Source organism: Chenopodium quinoa, unplaced genomic scaffold (genome assembly GCF_001683475.1).
Source record: "Chenopodium quinoa cultivar QQ74 unplaced genomic scaffold, ASM168347v1, whole genome shotgun sequence".
Classification (NCBI taxonomy): Eukaryota; Viridiplantae; Streptophyta; class Magnoliopsida; order Caryophyllales; family Amaranthaceae; genus Chenopodium; species Chenopodium quinoa.
In genome coordinates this window covers 1,356,273-1,374,609 of record NW_018744041.1, presented here as the reverse complement: position 1 = coordinate 1,374,609, position 18,337 = coordinate 1,356,273, and the positions used below count along the sequence as shown (strand labels likewise).

General features: G+C 37.5%; 3 protein-coding genes across 4 annotated transcripts; 1 reads left to right on the top strand and 2 right to left on the bottom strand.

Annotated features, from left to right (window-relative positions):
• Positions 1 to 739: 739 nt before the first annotated feature.
• LOC110690462 (uncharacterized mitochondrial protein AtMg00810-like) lies at positions 740 to 3,730 on the bottom strand. Its single transcript, XM_021867300.1, has one exon. The coding sequence runs from the start codon at positions 2,120 to 2,122 to the stop codon at positions 1,277 to 1,279; it is 846 nt and encodes a 281-aa protein (XP_021722992.1). The 5' UTR covers positions 2,123 to 3,730; the 3' UTR covers positions 740 to 1,276.
• Positions 3,731 to 5,027: 1,297 nt separating this feature from the next.
• On the bottom strand, positions 5,028 to 6,088 carry LOC110690571. Its single transcript, XM_021867434.1, has 2 exons — positions 5,286 to 6,088; positions 5,028 to 5,031 (listed from the first exon to the last, which is right to left on the bottom strand). The coding sequence occupies exons 1-2, from the start codon at positions 6,086 to 6,088 to the stop codon at positions 5,028 to 5,030; spliced, it is 807 nt and encodes a 268-aa protein (XP_021723126.1).
• A 3,298-nt stretch (positions 6,089 to 9,386) lies between these two features.
• Positions 9,387 to 16,954, top strand: LOC110690459 (protein MEI2-like 4). 2 transcript variants are annotated; one of them, XM_021867298.1, is made up of 13 exons: positions 9,387 to 10,542; positions 11,940 to 12,263; positions 12,473 to 12,906; positions 13,043 to 13,201; positions 13,306 to 13,422; positions 13,540 to 13,691; positions 13,879 to 13,949; positions 14,037 to 14,429; positions 14,575 to 15,211; positions 15,406 to 15,490; positions 15,612 to 15,680; positions 15,784 to 15,963; positions 16,324 to 16,954. In XM_021867298.1, exons 1-13 carry the CDS (start codon positions 10,431 to 10,433, stop codon positions 16,480 to 16,482), a joined length of 2,892 nt encoding a protein of 963 aa, XP_021722990.1. In that variant the 5' UTR covers positions 9,387 to 10,430; the 3' UTR covers positions 16,483 to 16,954. The 2 variants fall into 2 exon arrangements, with proteins under 2 accessions (XP_021722990.1, XP_021722989.1); XM_021867297.1 differs by having other exon boundaries at positions 14,022 to 14,429.
• Positions 16,955 to 18,337: the final 1,383 nt, after the last annotated feature.

Sequence of the window (18,337 nt, the reverse complement as noted above, 5' to 3'; positions counted from 1 at the left end):
AGGTTTTAATAAACTTGATAATTGAGTCGTGAATTGAGTCTGTATTTTATGATGCTTATGCTTGATTATTAATAGCATGTTAGGTATGTTCTTAATTTATTTCGCAGCTTGTATGTACTCAGCTTTGTTGATTGCGTGCTTTTGTGTGTGTCTTTCTTTGGTCATGGCCTTCGCTTTCAATGACCCTGTGACGATCCAATTTTTACACTTGTGATATTGGGGAGCAGATTAACCACAGGTTCTTACATATGCAGCATTCGCATCAGGGTTGTGGGATTTTGAGTAGAGAGTTGGTTATTATTCGCAGTTTATTTCTTTTCATAAGTTTGAATTTATTTAAACTCTGGTTTTATTTATTTACTACTTTTGTGGGGTTTTGAATAAGGGCCTTAATGGTTCCATCTTGTATCACTTAATTTGGTTTTATTTGTTGTTTTTGAAACTTATTTATAACTGAGTTAGTTTTTCCGCTGCTATTTTCTGATAAAGCCTTAACGTTTGAACACGTGGCGGTAGCACGCCAGTAATTCTCTTGAATATTGTTCAGGGTATTTACAGATTTAAGAGAGAATTATTGGGGTGTTACAACAACGAATCGAGAATATGCCGAATTGTTATATTTATGTATTTGGATTCTTATCCATTCTCCGATTAATTCTTGTTTGATTTTGTTAAATTCGTTTTCATTATCGTTCAATGTCAATTGTATATGCTGTATGGCTTATATTAATGAAATTTAATGTCCTTTAAGACTTCTTTTTTTTTAAAAAAAAAAAAACCTTGGATGCTCCCTCTAAACATATTGTTCTACTTTTGTTTGCTACATTTTGACTTTTAGTGATTAACTTTTTAAAATTTTTACTTTTAAATTCAAAATCCTTTTATACTGTCATGTTACCTGCCAAACCACCACACACCCCGACCCAAACTACCAACCAACCATCGTGTTTGCAGAACCTTATGGCAATCACCAATTTATCACCACTCTTAACTGCGGTTTTTGGATTGGTTCGTGGGTTGTAAGATGGGAATGACTCGGGATGGTGATGATAAGGAAGGTAAGTGGCATGGAAGCTTGGGTACATCAATGGTTATTGAAAGATTGGACAATGTTTTCCTTGAATACTGATCAATTGGATCACCGTATATATACACAACTACAGCCTTGATAATAGGCTTAACTCAAGCTAGGATAATTACAAAGCTAACAACTTTGACTAACTCCACTATATACGGCAACTATAGAAGACATATTAGGAACAAATATCTTCTTTGACTAATTACAATATATACTATATTTAACACACCCCCCAGTCGAAGCGGGAGGGCTACGGACACTGAGACTGTCCCTAAAATCTCCAAACAATACTAGAGGAAGGCCTTTAGTAAAGATGTCAGCTATTTGATGTCGTGAAGGCACGTGAAGCACTCGGACTTCACCCCGAGCAACTTTTTCCCTGACAAAATGAATATCCATTTCTATATGTTTTGTCCGTTGATGTTGAATTGGATTTCCTGATAAATAAATTGCACTGACATTGTCACAATAAACAAGAGTGGCCTTATTAATCGGACAATGTAACTCCAAGAGAAGGTTCTGAAGCCAACATGATTCGGAAACAACATTTGCCACCCCACGGTATTCTGCCTCTGAACTCGATTTCGACACTGTTGGTTGTTGTTTTGATGACCAAGACACCAAATTGTCACCCAAAAATACACAATAACCAGAAGTAGATCGTCGAGTATCGGGACACCCACCCCAATCTGCATCAGTATATGAGACCAGAGTAGAAAAAGAAGATGGATATAAATGGAGGTCGTACTCCAATGTACCCTGAACATACCGAATAATTCTTTTCAGAGCAGTCATATGATCAACCCTAGGATCATGCATATGTAAGCAGACCTGTTGAACAGCATAAGAAATATCCGGCCTAGTAAAAGTAAGATACTGAAGAGCCCCTGCAAGACTCCGATAGAGGGTGGGATCATCAAATGTTGTACTAGATGTAGCACTAACCTTAGGCTTCGTATCAACCGGAGTAGGAGATGGTTTACACGAAGACATCCCTGCTCGCTCTATTATCTCATCGGCATATTTCCGTTGAGATAAAAACATACCCCCCCCTTTTCCGGGTCACAACAATTCCCAGAAAATAATTCAAAGGACCAAGATCCTTCATAGCGAACTCAGAGCTCAGAAGATCCATAATAGAACAACGGAGAGTATCAGAAGAAGCAGTGAGAATTATATCATCAACATAGAGTCAAATGTATGCCATATCAGACCCCTTTTGATAAATAAACAACGGATTATCCATTTTACTGTTAGTAAAACCAAGAGACAACACATAATCTGCAAAACGCTTGTACCAAGCTCTAGGGGCTTGCTTCAGTCCATATAATGACTTACGCAAGAGGCAAACATAATCTGGATGGCCAGGATCCCTGTAACCTAAGGGTTGATGCATATACACAGTTTCCTGCAACTCACCATGAAGAAAGGCATTTTTGACATCCAACTGATGAATCGACCATTCCTTCGAAAGAGATAGACTGAGAACAGTACGAATAGTAGCCGGCTTCACCACCGGACTAAATGTCTCACCGCAATCAATGCCAACCTGTTGTGTTTTTCCATCACCTACAAGACGGGCTTTATGCCTCTCAAAATCACCATTAGATTTAACTTTATGAGTGAAAATCCACATAGATCAAATAACATTCACATGCGGAGGACGGGGCACCAACTCCCACGTCTTATTTTCAATAAGAGCATTATATTCATCATCCATGGACATTTTTCAATTTGGGTCACGAAGAGCCGCAACCAGGTTACGAGGCAATGGAGACCCCTGAACCGCAGTATGCATGGAATACTTTTTATTTGGCTTAAAAATTCCATTACGGCTACGAGTTATGACAGTAGGCTGTTGAGGAATATTTTGTGGAGGGAATTGATTTGGGGTGGTTTGTGTTTGAGAAGTGGGCAAGGAGGAAGATGGCCTTGGGCCAGAAGAAGAAGCCGACCCAGAAGCTGGACTGGGCTGCTCGCTGATGGGTTCTAGCGTCACAACAGGCTCACAAGTGGGTGTGAGTTGCTGGACAGGTGAACTTGAAGGAATTGTGTCTTCGATAAGTGCAATTACTAGATATATCAAGGATTACTATTATGGAGATAATAATTTCATCCTATTGGGGCGTCATCCTCTATTGCTAGACTATGAGAGATGATCTTTGGGCTAGTTAAATAGTCCAAAGCCCTTTAGAATGGATCCTATAAGGTCACACACAAGGGTAATGGGTTAAGCAAGTTAGAGGCCCATTAATGGGCCTCATGAGCATTTAATTAGTCATAAGTATGATTGGGCTAAGTGTAGTTTGAGTGGGATTAGGAATTGGGCTTTGACTTGGACTATTATTTAGAGATATGATCTATAAATAATAGTCATGCCTAGGGTTGATTAATTAAGTCACAATTAACATACAGTGAATTGTGAATCTAAGCAACCATCATCCAAAGTCCTTTCCTTTCTCAAACTCACGGGCCTCTCTCTCCCCTCTCACCCACGGCCGACCACCCTAGTGGTCCTCGTGGTGTTGCGCGGTGGTCCTTGGCTAGTTCGTTGTTCGTTCATCTCCGTAGAAAGTCAATTGAAGGTTTCAATTGCAACTAACTAGCATTAGTGGAGGTTTTAATCTGTGCCCGTGGACCAAGTAGAGGAATCACACTTGAGGTTCTTTATCTCCCTAGTTCTTGCTCGATCACCGGTGGAATCACGCTTCAAAGGTATTATTCTTACTCTTTATGTGTTATGCATGAGATCCTTGGTTAGGTGCTATATAAATATGATTCATGATTATTTCCGCTGCGTAGTACCTATAATTCCCTTCAACTGGGCCCTGCGAGTTGGGTTGGAGCTGCATGACTTGAAGTTTGATAATAATTTAGCACGTATGGGGACAAATCATTATCAAGAAAATCATATGTATGGGAAGCATGGGAGTGTAAATCAGCAAAAGGAAATACATTCTCATCAAATATGACATGGCGACAAATAATAATTTTTCTAGAAGATAAATCATAGCACTTGTAGCCTCGATGATTGGAAGGATACCCTAAGAAAACACACGGAGTAGACCGGGGTTGTAATTTATTAATAGTGGTAGATGGGAAAAGAGGGTAACACAAACAACCAAAAACCCGTAAATGAGAATAAGAAGGAACCTTTTGATAAAGAACCTCAAGAGGAGATTTATTTCCCAGAAGTTTACTTGGAAGGATATTAAGAAGATATGTTGCCATTTGAAGGGAATGATGCCAAAAAGATGGGGGGAGAGAAGAATGAGCGAGAAGAGTTCTTGACATATTATTTACAGTCCGAATTTTACGTTCGGCTTTCCCATTTTGAGATGAAGTATAAGGACAAGATAGGCGGAAAGACATGCCATTAGCTTTACAAAAATCCCAAAAAGGACCATTATCAAATTCCCGGCCATTATCACATTGGACATTTTTTATATTATGTTCAAATTGAGTAGAAATATGGGCTTTAAAAGCTAAAAATATGTCATACACCTCAGATTTCTTAGCCAAAGGAAAAGTCCACAAATATTTCGAAAAATCATCCAAAAATAAAACATAATATCGATGCCCGGAAGAGCTCAAAACCGGAGATGACCAAAGGTCACTATGAATAATATCAAATGACATAGAAGTACAAGAAGTACATGAAATAAATGGCAACTTAATATGTTTCCCAAGTACACAAGACTCGCAAACACATGAACTAGAAATTTTATTACAAGCAATGCTTTTATTTTTCCTAAGCACATCTAAGGTAGGAGCCGCCGGATGACCCAACCGATTATGCCAAAGTTTGGGAGAGAGAGCGGCATAGGTAGATGAGTAAGCTTGATTGTTGAGAGAAGATGAAAATGGATAAAGGTCACCTTGACTATCACATCTCATTATTGGCATCCCCGTCCGAAAGTCCTTCACAGAAAACCCAATAGGATCAAACTCAACTGACACAGAATTATCAGTAGTAAACTTTCTAATAGATATGAGATTTTTAATTAATTTGGGAGCATGAAGGACATTTTTGAGAGAGAGAGGTTGACTAGGGGAGGGCAATTTAGAGTGACCAAAACCAAGAATCGGAATTTTATGACCATTACCAACAATAATATTATGAGTAGGATGATTGCTCAAATTAAAATAAGACGAGAGATTACCGGATGAGGACGTCATATGAGACGTTGCTCCAGTGTCCATGTACCAAGCTGGGTCGGGCTGTTGAAGGGACATGGTATGCATCGCAACTTCAATATCTGTAGGCACCCAAGAAGCGGACTGACCAGATGCTGGAATGGACTGCTGCACATAGGCCTGCTGCTGTGGTCTTGGGCCCAAGATGCCGGGCTGTCGCTGCTGCTGGGGTATAGAAGGCCTGACCCATCCTTGATTAGGGAATGGGCAAGGAGGAATGGGCCAGGTCTGCCCATACCAAGGCCACATAAATGGCTGATGCTGCCATTGAGACGTTGGAGCATTGGAGTTGGAGTTCCCCCCGTTCTGTCCTCGGCCACCAGACTTGCCACCACTGTTGTTGCGTCTGCCACCACCGGAATTCTTCCGGGTGTTGTTGTTTTTCCGGCTGCCGGAGTTCTGACCAACCGACTGCTTCCCCTTCGAGTGACTGTGCTTCTCCGAAACATCGTCTTGCGAAGTGTGAATCATGGCAGACTTAATGGCTGCCTCCTTTGCCATACCCGCCTCCTCCAAAATTAGCATTGACCGAGCTTTGTAAAAAGGAGGAAGAGGGTCGGATTGCCGGATTACCGTACCTACACCACGGTATGCTTTTGTGAGACCCCCTACCAATTGCAACACCATACGGCTGTCCGAAACCGGTGCCCCAACATTCTTTAACTGATCTCCAAGGGACTTAAGATGTTGACAGTAAGCCGACACATTCGGGAAATCCTCCATAGCAGTCGTGGAGAATTCTTGCTCCAAAGCAACGGCACGGGAATGTTCATTATCTTGGAATATATCTCGCAATCGATTCCAAGCATCCATGGCCGTAGAGTCGGGTTCAATGATTGTCTGCAACAAGTCATTAGAGATAGTAGAATAGATTCACGATAAGACCGCGGCATCCAAGGTCGACCAAATTCCTTCTCCTCATCCGTAGATGGAACCTTTTCCTTGCCTTTTTCTGGAGGAATAATATGGTGAAGGACTTTGTGTGATCTTGCGTGAATTTTGAACAACTCCGCCCACGTAGAGTATTGAACGTTTTTCATATCAAGAGTAATTGGAATAGCACTCTTGATATTAGAGACGGCAAGAGCCGGATGAAAAGATGATTTAGAATCACCCATGGAGAAAAGGAGATGAAGAAAAGAAGAAGATAAGGAAGGAGAGCACTAGGGCGCAGCGGAATTTAGAGAAGAAGGCAACCTAGGCTAACCGATACCATGAAAGATTGGATAATGTTTTCCTTGAATACTGATCAATTGGATCACCGTATATATACACAACTACAGCCTTGATAATAGGCTTAACTCAAGCTAGGATAATTACAAAGCTAACAACTTTGACTAACTCCACTATATACGACAACTATAGAAGATATAATAGGAACAAATATCTTCTTTGACTAATTACAATATATACTATATTTAACAGTTATGGTGCATGTGGTGGTTGCAATTATGTAGATGAGGAAGTGAGATATGAGAGATTGTTTAATTTTATTCAAACGAGCCACTACATATTCAACATGTGGCAATTTTCAATCGATTTGCTTGATTGTAATAAGATAGAGATCAGCATGAATTAATCGATAGCAAGACCTTTCAAAAGAAGGTTATCCATAGTTGTAATTGGTAATAAAGTCAATTTTCTTAAATTAAAACTTGTTTTATGAGATATCAACATTAGTTTAGTGGTTTTTGTTTTATTAAAAAGGAACCCAAAAAAAATCAAAGAATTAGTAAACTATAAAAGACTCAAGCTCATCCTATTCTTCTATTATTCAATTAGCTGCCCTGCTCTTCTTTCTTTATTTCCTCACTGAGCTCTCTCCCCTCTGCCGAATTCTACGGTAGAGAATGCTGTAATAATAATTGGTCCATGAGAGACCTTTTTAAGTATTGCAAAAGAAAGGGCCTGCTGATAGAGCTGGGCGAGGCAGCGATACTAGTTATCAGGTCAGAGAAAGGCCTGGCCCATAAGCTGGCCCCCTTAAAAACCCAAGCCTTTTTTAGGTAATTTGTTAGCCATTGTGTATTTAGTCAATTGATTTAGTACTAAAAGTCCATAGGGGAATAATGTCAATATTTCTACCATGTCCAAGTTTTATATTGATAATAGAAGAATAGGATGACGGTGCCACTAATAATTTTGACTGTAATTTTTATTTGTAAGAAGTTCACAACAGTATAATAGTGATTTAATGTCAGCACTTATCACTTTAGGTATGGTTATAAATAAACATATCGGTCTCTCATTTCTTCTTGATAATCCCTACATTTTAAAAAGCTCAAGTAAACTCTGTATAAATAGTGTGCAGACATATATGCTCAAAATAAAGATTGTTTACTTATTTGTTTAATGATACGGAGTAACAACTCTTTTTTTGAATTCTTACAAATAGTGTTCCAACATTCATACCCCTAAATAAATTTGTTTACATATTTTTCCTTAATATTGATAACTAAAAACAGTTAATTTATGGCATAAGGCCAAGTTGAAAGAGTTCCCCGGACATTCATGGCTAGGTATGGCACGCACGTCTAGGGTTGGTCATCGATCCAAGACCATACCGGTCCAGATAAAAAATTATAATTTCAAGAACTGAAGACCAGACTGATTAAGCTGGGACTGAACCTGGACCGAAAGAATCGGTCCAAAACCCAAACCGAACCTCTTTAAGAATTTTTTTTATAAATTTATAATAACTTTATGGAAAACTCGAAAAAGGTAAAGGATAAACTATATTTTAGAGTTTTTCGTTTGTATATTTATTTCAAAAAAGCTCATACAATTAAAGTGTTCTAAACTTATTAAGGATAATCTTAACCATTATTTAAGGTTTCATGCAAAATTTTAAGCAAAAAACCGATTTGGTCCAAGACCAATTTTTACAGGGTTTCGGATCGGACCGAAAACCAGAAAATAAGTTTCTATACCCGAAGACCAGACCGATTTTCGAACACCGTACCCTACGCGCATCGCACACATTAGCCTCCTTAGCGTTTACAAAAAATTTAGTAAAAAATAATATGTCCAATAATTGTCCAACTAACCCTTTTTTTCTTTAGTGAGTAATTTGCAGATAATAACTCATTATGCTCGTTTTTAAAACAATAAATAAATAAATTAGGGTAAAACTGTAAAAGCACATAGCTTAAGTTATATTTTAAAGGTTTTTAGTGAAAAGAATTGAGATAACTTTACGAAAAAAACCTCCTTAAAATAAGTTGGACTCAGATTTTTTTTCCCTCTTTTCATTTGCTTGCAACATAACATTAAAACACGCATTTCTAAGAGTGATATGAGAGGTAAAATGAATTGTATATAAAAGTAATCAGAAAAGAAATATCCAATAATTTGTTTGTTTACATTCTTTAATCTCTTCCTTGTTGTACATGTGATAATATAAGTTACTTTCTTGACTCTTTGGATGCTCATGCTCTCGCCCTACCCATAGGAGTATTCGTTTAATTTGTCTTGGTCGCGCTGCTCCCACACTTGGGTGTTATTAATATAATTTTTGATGGTTTCGTTCGGGATGGTCGAAGGGATTTAGGCATTGCTCTAAGAGATCATTTGGGAAATAAGTTTATAGTCGCTCTTTTAATTTTGGAATGAGTCCTCCGCTTATTGCGGAAGAGATTAAGAGAAGCTACAACCCTTTGTAACAATCTTCTTCTAGCGCAGGCCCATAATATTTCAAAGGTGTTCATAGAAGGGGGATAGTTTACTTATTATTAATATTTTACAGGGAAATGCTGAATGTTCGTGGAAAATTCAGCTATTGATGGGAGACGTTAAGGAGCCATTTTGAAATCTCATTTCAATTCATTCGCGCTACATTTATAGAGAGGGGTAATATAACTACAGACTATGTTGCTTTTCTGAGCCATTTTTGGCAAGCTCAGAAAGATATTGATCCATTCATCTATACTATTAAATGGAGTATTTTTTGTTTAATTTATTTAGATAAGTTAGGGTACAATATTGAGAGAAACTATCCTAACTTCTTTGTTTACCTTTATGCAAAAAAAAAAACTTCATAATTAATTAGTCAAAATAGACTTGATCAAACTGAGCCCAATTTGAATTTTGGCAAATTTTTCCGACTCAATCCGATTTTTAAATTTTTTTAAGCGGGCTTAGGAATACGATTTATGCAATTTTAGTTATTTTTTTTTGGTCCGGTCTCTGGCTAGTTTGGATGGTTTTAGGCACATAGCATTTCGCCCCAGAAATGATATAATCTTTTCAGTCTCGGCCCGGCTAGAACCTGCTCAATAATCACCTTTTTTTTTTTTTTTTTTTTTTTTTTTTTTTTTTTTTTTAATTCATATAAAAGTACAAAAGAAGAAAGAAGAAAAAAAGAAAAATACTAGTAATTGACCAACGGATCTTGTGTCCTCTTCTTTCTCCACACCTTGTTGTTTTTAGAGAAGTTTATTTTATTCATTTATTTTTTAAAAAAACACTTAATTTTTGGAGGGGAATTCTCTCTCTTACATGATTTCTGTGTTCCATGATCCAAACGATGATTTCGCGCAATATATAAATAAAAATAAAAATCGACACCCCATTTTCCCCAAATTATTAGTTAATAATAATAATTTTAGTTGGAAAAACCAATCTTTGGTTTTCTTCTACCTCCACCTACTCTTCCCTCTCTCCCTCCCTTCCCCCGTGCCCCCGCGGAGGCAGGCGAGCGAGCGAGGGCATATCCTTTGGCGCGAAGAAAAAGAAATTTGTTCGACTTACAAACATTTCGTAAATACAATAAAATAACACAAGAAAAGCAGGTAGGGGGAGGAAGGGAAGGAGGTATAGTTAACGTGCAATGCAGGGAAAAGAAGAGATGAAGATGAAAGAGGAGAGAGAGTGTTAAGGCATCAAACAAAAGCCTTTGTTTTGGATGTTGTTGCACGGCACAGATACCTAGATCCCTCCACCCCTCCTGCAATTCTTAACCAGTTTCCTTTTCTTTTGCCGTAGTTTATTCTTTTTTATATATTCATACATTTCTTTCTTTCTTTCTTTCTTCTTCTCTAATTTTTCTGTCTGTCTTTTTGGTTTCTCTCTATTCCCGAAATTCATTATTGGAAGTTGTGATTTTATTGAATTGGGTTATTGGGTTTTTTTGATTTTTATCAAAAACTGGGAAAAAATGCCGTCTCAAATGATGGATCAGCAGGGTTTGTCTGCATCGCCTTACTTTTCTGGGGATCCTCAATTTCCTGCCGACAAACAATCTCCATTCTGGAACATCAATAACTTTGGTAATTCTTATTAATTTTTTTTAATACCAAGTTCTTTAATATAAAGATATACTAGAATGTACATGTGCATATTGTATTAGATTGAATTATATGGAGTAGTATGAATTATGATTCTTAAAATATTATTATCATGTAATTTGTGAAGTTGGGTATTTAATATTGTTGTGTAGATCATTAGATTAAGGTAGTTATTGAAGGTTTTGAAGGGATTATAGTAAATTTTGAATTTTTTGAATGGTTTTGGAGGAATTGCTTAGAATTGCTTGTGTAATATTTGCAGTGTAATACTCATTGAATTTTATCTGAAAATGTGTATGGAAAGTTGTTATTGAAGGTAATAATTACATACGAATTAAGAATTTCTTTCAATTATGTATTTATGTAGGCAAATTAGGCTCTTTAATGGTCATTGCATAGTATGCAGAGATGGAGCGACAATGTACATAACGAATTCTGTCATGCCTTATTGGAGTAGTCAACTAGTCATCCATTCTTTTTTCCCGGAATTGAGAAATTGATGGTGATAGAGTGTGCCATCTCATACCTTGATGTATTGCTCATTTTCATTCCTTGGATTTTCTTTTTATCAACCAATATTGATTAGGAAACTAGATTATAACCAACACACATATAGTTGGATTTTTAAGGAAATAAACAAAGTGAAACATTTTATTGTTAATGAAAGAATACATTTTCAATGGAATTTGTAAATCAGACCATGTAAGTGCTATGTATACTTAAGTTCAAAGATTATTTTGTAAGTGCATGTTTGGTATGAATATAAGAAGGAGAAAGGGTATGCTTTACTTATTTATGAATAATAGGATAATGTAAGTGTTACCATTATTTGTTCTAGACAAGGGGAATGGATTCCTAGTACTCTGTATTAAAAATTCGGGATTAAGGAGGGAAACATTTTTGTTACCGTTGGGAGTTGAGAAAGGTTATGAAAAGTGGTAATGGTTACCTTCGGGAAATGGATTGTGCTACCTCATCTATGACAACAAGCATTAACACTTTGTTTGGATAAGGCATTGGGGGAGGGAAACCTCCATTTTTGATAAACATCATTCCTCTAAAATGGGAGGATATTGAAGGAAAATAGAGCTCTACCTCCCGGCCTCCCCTCTCCCTTTCCTTTCCCTCTTATTGTGCTATCCAAACAGATTCAAGTAGTGGAAACTCAAATTTGATTCCAAATCCACCACATAAACACTATGCTAAACATGATGTGAATCCATGCTTTCGGCCAGCAAAGTAGGATGTGATTGCTTGTCTCTATATGATCCCTCCTTTTTATCATCAGCTTGGTTTGATTTCATTCTTCTCTGTATGTACTTAAGAAACCTGAAATTATTGTTGGAGAAATGATTTTTTTTCCACTATAAATTTTGCAGGTATGAAGACAGATGCAATTGCTGGCACTTCATGCGGGGTTCCTGTTGCTGGATCACCTTTAGAGAAACTAGTACATGTGGATTCTCTAGCAACCAATGGTCATGAAAATCTTGAACAGACGGTCAGCTTTAGTTTGCAAAGACATGCAGTGGGAGCAGAAAGAGCTCTTAGTCGGTCCTTGAATTTGTGGAGTTCTATGGACCTTAATCCTGTCGCTAGATCAAATCCTAATGCACAACAGTCATGGGAGAAGAATAACACAATTTCTCACTATGAAAATGGGCTATTTTCAAGTTCAATGTCTGAGATGTTTACCCGAAAGTGTAAGTGTCTTTATTTTCCCCCCTTACATGAGAAGATGCTAAAACTTAACTTTTCTGCTATGTCATTCTCCCTCACAGTTACTTCATTTTGATTTTCTTATATTAGCTCAAATTCCCATGACACTGTTATATGGTGAACTGGTGATTGTCATGCTCCTCTGTGCTGAATGACTAATCTGTTCTCAATGTTTCTTAATCCATTTTTATAGTGCAACTATCCTCAAATGACGACTTCCATGGTCACTCTGTTGATACTGTTGCCTCGCACTATGAGGAGGAAGAACCTTTTCAGTCCCTTGAGGAAATTGAGGCCCAGACCATAGGAAATCTGCTTCCTGATGATGATGAATTGCTCTCTGGAGTTGTTGTTGATGGGATTGAAAGTAAGATTCAACTAAGAGGAGAGGATGACATAGAAGATTTGGACCTTTTTAATAGTGTTGGAGGGATGGATTTAGGAGATGATACATCATCTGCAGTACAAAGGAATTCTGAATTTCCTTGCAGCTTTAACGGACAACTCACTGGAACTAGTATCTCTTTTAATGGGGAACATCCTTATGGAGAACATCCGTACCGCACTTTGTTTGTGAGAAACATTAATAGCAATGTTGAAGATTCCGAGTTGCAGGCTCTCTTTGAGGTAGGTGTAGGAGTTTTTTTGTTTATCACTTGCGATGATTGGAATGTAGTCAAATTAATTATGTTCTTGTCTCGATTTTGCAGTTGTGAAATTTGACAGAGGATTGTTAATCTAATTGTTTGTCCTAAACTTGCAGCAATATGGAGATATCCGCACCCTGTATACAGCTTGCAAACATAGGGGTTTTGTTATGATTTCATACTTTGACATCAGAGCAGCAAGGAATGCAATGAAGGCACTTCAAAATAAGCCTTTGAGACGAAGGAGGCTTGATATACATTACTCAATCCCAAAGGTAATAATTATTTATTTTCAGCTTTTCATGCATTTGACTTGGCTTTCAGTAGAGTTATCAAATTGGAATACACTCATGCTCCTCCCCATGATTGATTTGTTTAGGACAATCCTTCAGATAAGGATGTAAACCAAGGAACTCTAGTGGTATCTAACCTTGATGCTTCTGTTACAATCGATGATATTCGTCAGATTTTTGGTGCTTATGGAGAGGTTAAGGAGGTAAGTATGTCAATTATTTTTTGCACATGCTAACACTTTTAGTGTCTGATGTTCTTCAGTGCACAAGTACCACTTTCAAATGGGCATTATATAACAAATTCATTTTATGTACCACAGATACGGGAAATCCCACACAGAAGTAACCAAAAGTTTGTAGAATTCTACGATGTCAGAGCTGCTGATGAAGCTCTCTGTGCATTGGACAAAAGTGATATTGCTGGTAAGAAGATAAAGGTTGAACCAAGTCGTCCTGGGGGAGCAAGACGAAGGTATCAAGTTTTAAAGATTTCTCTGCAGAGTCTGAGTATAATTCCACAATTTTGCTGAAGCAAAAATTCATGTTACGAAGTATAATACAAAATTTCTGAAACCTACGTTTCAGTAGCATGTTGCCAATTTCTCTCCCTTTCTCTTTGAGCTTTTATTTTCTTTTGATTATTATTCCACTTTATGCAGTTTAATGCAACCATTGCCCCCAGATATGGAGCAAGAGGAATCCGGTATTCATGTACAGCAAAGTAGTGCTGGTAAGGAAACTTTCTTACTTGTTCTGTGTTGGTTAAATGTGAAGGGGTGATACTCTAATCATTAAATGTTAGAAACATTATTTTCAGGGATTTCAAGCAGCTCCATCAGCTCTATTAGCATGGAAAGCGATGCTAGTTGTGTTACAAGTGCCGGCATACAGGCAACTCTGGGTTCATTCATAGATAATTCTGCTCGTCATGAAATCTCTTCTAGTGTCCCCAATGGCTTACCATCCCTTCTCAGAGCTGAATCAGGAAGCTATCAAGCTGGGCTCTCTGAGTCTGGAAAGTTAGCTAGCCAAGTAAATTATGATTTTCGAGGCTTGCCAACTCTTTATCCTTGCTCAGTTCCAAAGTATAGTGATGGTTTAGCTAATAGTGTTTCTTGCAATTCTGACGGTTACGTGCCTGCTATTGTTAGTTCCCTGGTTGAGAATAATCACTTGGGCCGAATAAGCTCAAATGTCGAAATGTGTAACGGTATGTGTGTTTTGAGATTTTTGCATCTCCTTTGTGAACATCCCTTAGTCAATCTAGGCATGTACAGAATGAAATTTACTTATTTTAGTTAAGATCAATCAGATGGATGTCTAAACTCCTTATACTGTACCTTTTATTCTGTTAGATTTTTCTACATCTGGGAATGCGAGCGGATCTCTTCCCGGGCATCATTTCATGTGGAGTAATACTAATCACCACCAACCTCCAGCTTTTGGGTGGCCAAACTCCCCTTCGCAATCAAATGGGATTTGTAGTCCTCAAAACCAACATCAGCTTCATGGATTCACTAGATCACCATCTCATATGCTGAACTCAATTCAACCCCATCATGTGGGATCGGCACCAGCTGTTAACTACTCTCTTTGGGATAGGCAAAATTCTTATCCAGGGGGGTCGCCTGAAGCATCTGGCTTCCACCAGGGTCCATTAGGGAATATGAGACTTTCAGGCAGCCCTCTGCACCACATGGATTTTGTTCCTCATAATTTATTTCCTCATGTCGGTGGAAACAGCTTGGATTTACCAATCTCTTCTAGAAATGTTCTGAATTCCCATCATCAAAGAGGCATGATTTATCCCCCCAGGAACCAGATGAACATGGCAGGCTCATTTGAACATCCTGTTGAACGTGCTAGAAGAAATAGAAGTGATGGCTCTTCTGCTCAAGCTGACAACAAGAAACTATATGAACTTGATCTCGACCGCATTAGGCGGGGGGAAGACAATCGAACCACTCTTATGATAAAGAATATTCCTAACAAGTACGTAGAATTTCCGTTTTAAGTGAATTAAATTACTATATAATTAATCTTTTTTATGCTATATATCCCACAAAAATGGATTGGAGTCAATGGACTAATTGAATCAATCCTAGTGAATTGTTTTTAGTTTCTTAAACTTGACATTTTTCATGTTTGATTGTATTTGCTCCCTACCACGTTTTACGTGTTTGTAGATATACATCCAAGATGCTTATGGCTGCCATTGATGAACGCCACCGTGGAACTTATGACTTCATCTATTTACCAATTGATTTTAAGGTAAGTTTACTTTTATCCGGTGACTATCTATTATGTGTAGACAGGACCTAAACGAGATTTACCTTTTGTTATACTCTGTGTGGACTGTATTTTCCTTAACACCTATCCTCATTTTATGCAGAACAAGTGCAATGTGGGTTATGCCTTTATCAACATGATTGATCCTAGCCATATCATCTCATGCTATGAGGTTTGTTTTCTTTTCAACTCTTAACTAGTGGCTTGTTAATTCAAAATTTTCATTTTTTGCTCACTTCTGAGTGTATTTTGACCTGAAAGTTTGAAATGGGCAGACATTAAATGGGAAGAAATGGGAAAAGTTCAACAGTGAAAAGGTTGCATCACTTGCTTATGCTCGCATACAAGGCAAAGCTGCTCTTGTTGCTCATTTTCAGAATTCTAGCTTAATGAATGAGGACAAGCGATGCAGACCTATTCTTTTCCACAGCGATGGCACCAATGCTGGTGATCAGGTATGAGCATCACCAAGCTATCATCGAGCAAATATATTACCAACTCTTGACTTATTTTGCTCCTCTTTCTTTTTCTCTCTATTTTTTACACACACACCAAAAAAAAAAAAAAAAAAGAAAAAAAAAAACCTATAATACGTATTACCATTGTATACAATTATAGTTGCAGACTTGCAGTAATGTTGTCCCATTTTACAAAGCCTCTTCAACTACATTGGGTTAATAATTTAATAATTGATGTTGATCCTGTTGGTGATACATGGTATGAAGTATATTTTATTTGTGATGGGTGGGTGATTCTGTAACCCTGCATCGTTTCTCTGATTCCTGTTTTTTTTTTTTTTTTTTTTTAAATTACAGGTGCCGTTTCCCATGGGTGTTAACGTTAGATCTAGACCTGGTAAATCAAGATCCTGCAATAATGAGGAAAATCAACTAGAGAGCCCTCCTAATGTTGTTAGCAAGGAAGAATATACTTGTGGAGAATCATCTTCAAGCTCGGGAAAGGAATCAGATTGAACAGTGAACTAAACTCAAAGTTAAAAGTGTTATACGGAGGAAACGGTGAGGATGAAGAGGGAGAAATTAAGAAAAGGATGTGCATAAATAGACCAAAGGAGTGAGGTGAGGCACTGGTCATGCAGTCTTTGCATGATTAATATCAACAATAATAAGATTAATCTAACTATACGCATTGAGAGAGTTTACTCTCGGTGCATGTAATTACGAGGAGAGTTAGTAAATGGAGCAACAACTGGAGCTTCAAAATTTTGATTGGTGTTGAGTCTTATAAATACACTTTATTCGTAAATATATACTCCGTAGGTGTATATAAGTGGTGAAGATAGAAGAGAGCTCTACAGCAGCTGGGAGAAGGTTTCCTGGGCTGAACTCCTTTTACTGATTTTCCTATTTTTAACTTTGTATGTTGACATTCTTGTCATTATACCCTTCCGAGGGTAAATTTATGAAAAGACTTTTAATTTGAAAATTTTGATTTTATTGTTTCATGCAACTGCTGCCAAGATGTGCTTGCAATGTTGCATATTCTATGATTCCTCACTTTTGTATCTAAATGTTGCGATCAAGTGAATTAGTCATCAACAAATGCATTTTCAGCAGCAATTTGGCCTAACATAACAGCAACATGATATTGCATAAATTTTCATCAAAGAACCAACTAGATAACTCTTCTTGGCCTAATTCCTCTGGTTCCGACGAAATAAATGGGTGTTTGAGCCAGCAGTGTGAACCTGATGAGGTTATTCTTGACAGGCATAGGAGACTGGTGGTAGACTTCAGCAATTACACAGAGTGAATCTACAGCACTGTCACTGTAAAGCAGTCTGTTAGCAGGGGGTGTTTGGTCTCCCCCACCTACTGAAGTGGTGAAGATCAACGTTGATGCCTCAACTCGGGAAGACGGCTGGATTAGTGTGAGTGCTGTGGCTCGAGACAGCATGAGGGCTGTTACGTTTTCCGCGGTCAGGAGGGTTCAGGCTCGCTGGGAACCTCTTGTAGCAGAGTACAGGGTTGCTCTGTTTGGGATCAGGAAGGCGAAGGAATTTGGGTTCAGCAATATCATCCTGGAATTGGACTCCAGGAGTGCAATAGCTTTGTTTCAGTTTTTTGGTCTCATGTGAAGAGAGATGGGAATTTAGTTGTCCATCATCTCGCTAGGATAATGCTTGGCGGTGTTGAACAATGTTGGGTGAATCACTTTCTAATAAGATTTCCCCATAGATATTGTTGGACGATCATTCTAATTAATTAAATGCACTATTCCCCCTTTTTAAAAAAAGAGATAACATTAAATTACAAACCCTTTCTAGGAAGGAGAAAACGAAACTAAAAAATATAGGTCAAAATATGTTGAATAATAGAGATTTATTATAAATTTATAACTAAACATCTATAATCTAAAACTGATTGAAAACAAGAAAAAAAATTAGGGAAATTCCCATTGATACATCCGTGGTTTTGACTTTTCCCATTGATACACTCCAAAATTTTTGTCTTCTCATCAGTACACCTATGGTTTAGCCTTTTTCCCAACTGTGACTAACACCGTTACAAAGTATATTATTAAGTTAAAATAATTAATGAAAAGATTATAATACCCCTTTTAAATATCTAATGTCTCAATTTGCGTGTCAAAAATTGTTCGGTTAATGACTAGGACTCCCAAAACTTTAACTGAACAATTTTTGACACGCAAATCGAGACATTAGATGTTTAAAAAGGGTATTATAGTCTTTTCCTTAGTTATTTTAACTTAATGAAATACTTTTTAACGGTGTTAGTCACGGTTGGGAAAAAAATCAAACCATGGGTGTACCGACGGGAAGACAAAAATTTTGGAATGTATCAATGG

What these genes read in the sequence shown, in the direction of transcription:
- LOC110690462 (XM_021867300.1), bottom strand. Translation starts at nt 2,122, where the DNA reads ATGTTTTTATCTCAACGGAAATATGCCGATGAGATAATAGAGCGAGCA.
- LOC110690571 (XM_021867434.1), bottom strand. Translation starts at nt 6,088, where the DNA reads ATGGATGCTTGGAATCGATTGCGAGATATATTCCAAGATAATGAACAT.
- LOC110690459 (XM_021867297.1), top strand. Translation starts at nt 10,431, where the DNA reads ATGCCGTCTCAAATGATGGATCAGCAGGGTTTGTCTGCATCGCCTTAC. An exon ending in AAATGTCGAAATGTGTAACG is followed by an intron (nt 14,430 to 14,574) that starts GTATGTGTGTTT and finishes TTATTCTGTTAG; the next exon opens with ATTTTTCTACATCTGGGAAT. An exon ending in ATATCATCTCATGCTATGAG is followed by an intron (nt 15,681 to 15,783) that starts GTTTGTTTTCTT and finishes TGAAATGGGCAG; the next exon opens with ACATTAAATGGGAAGAAATG.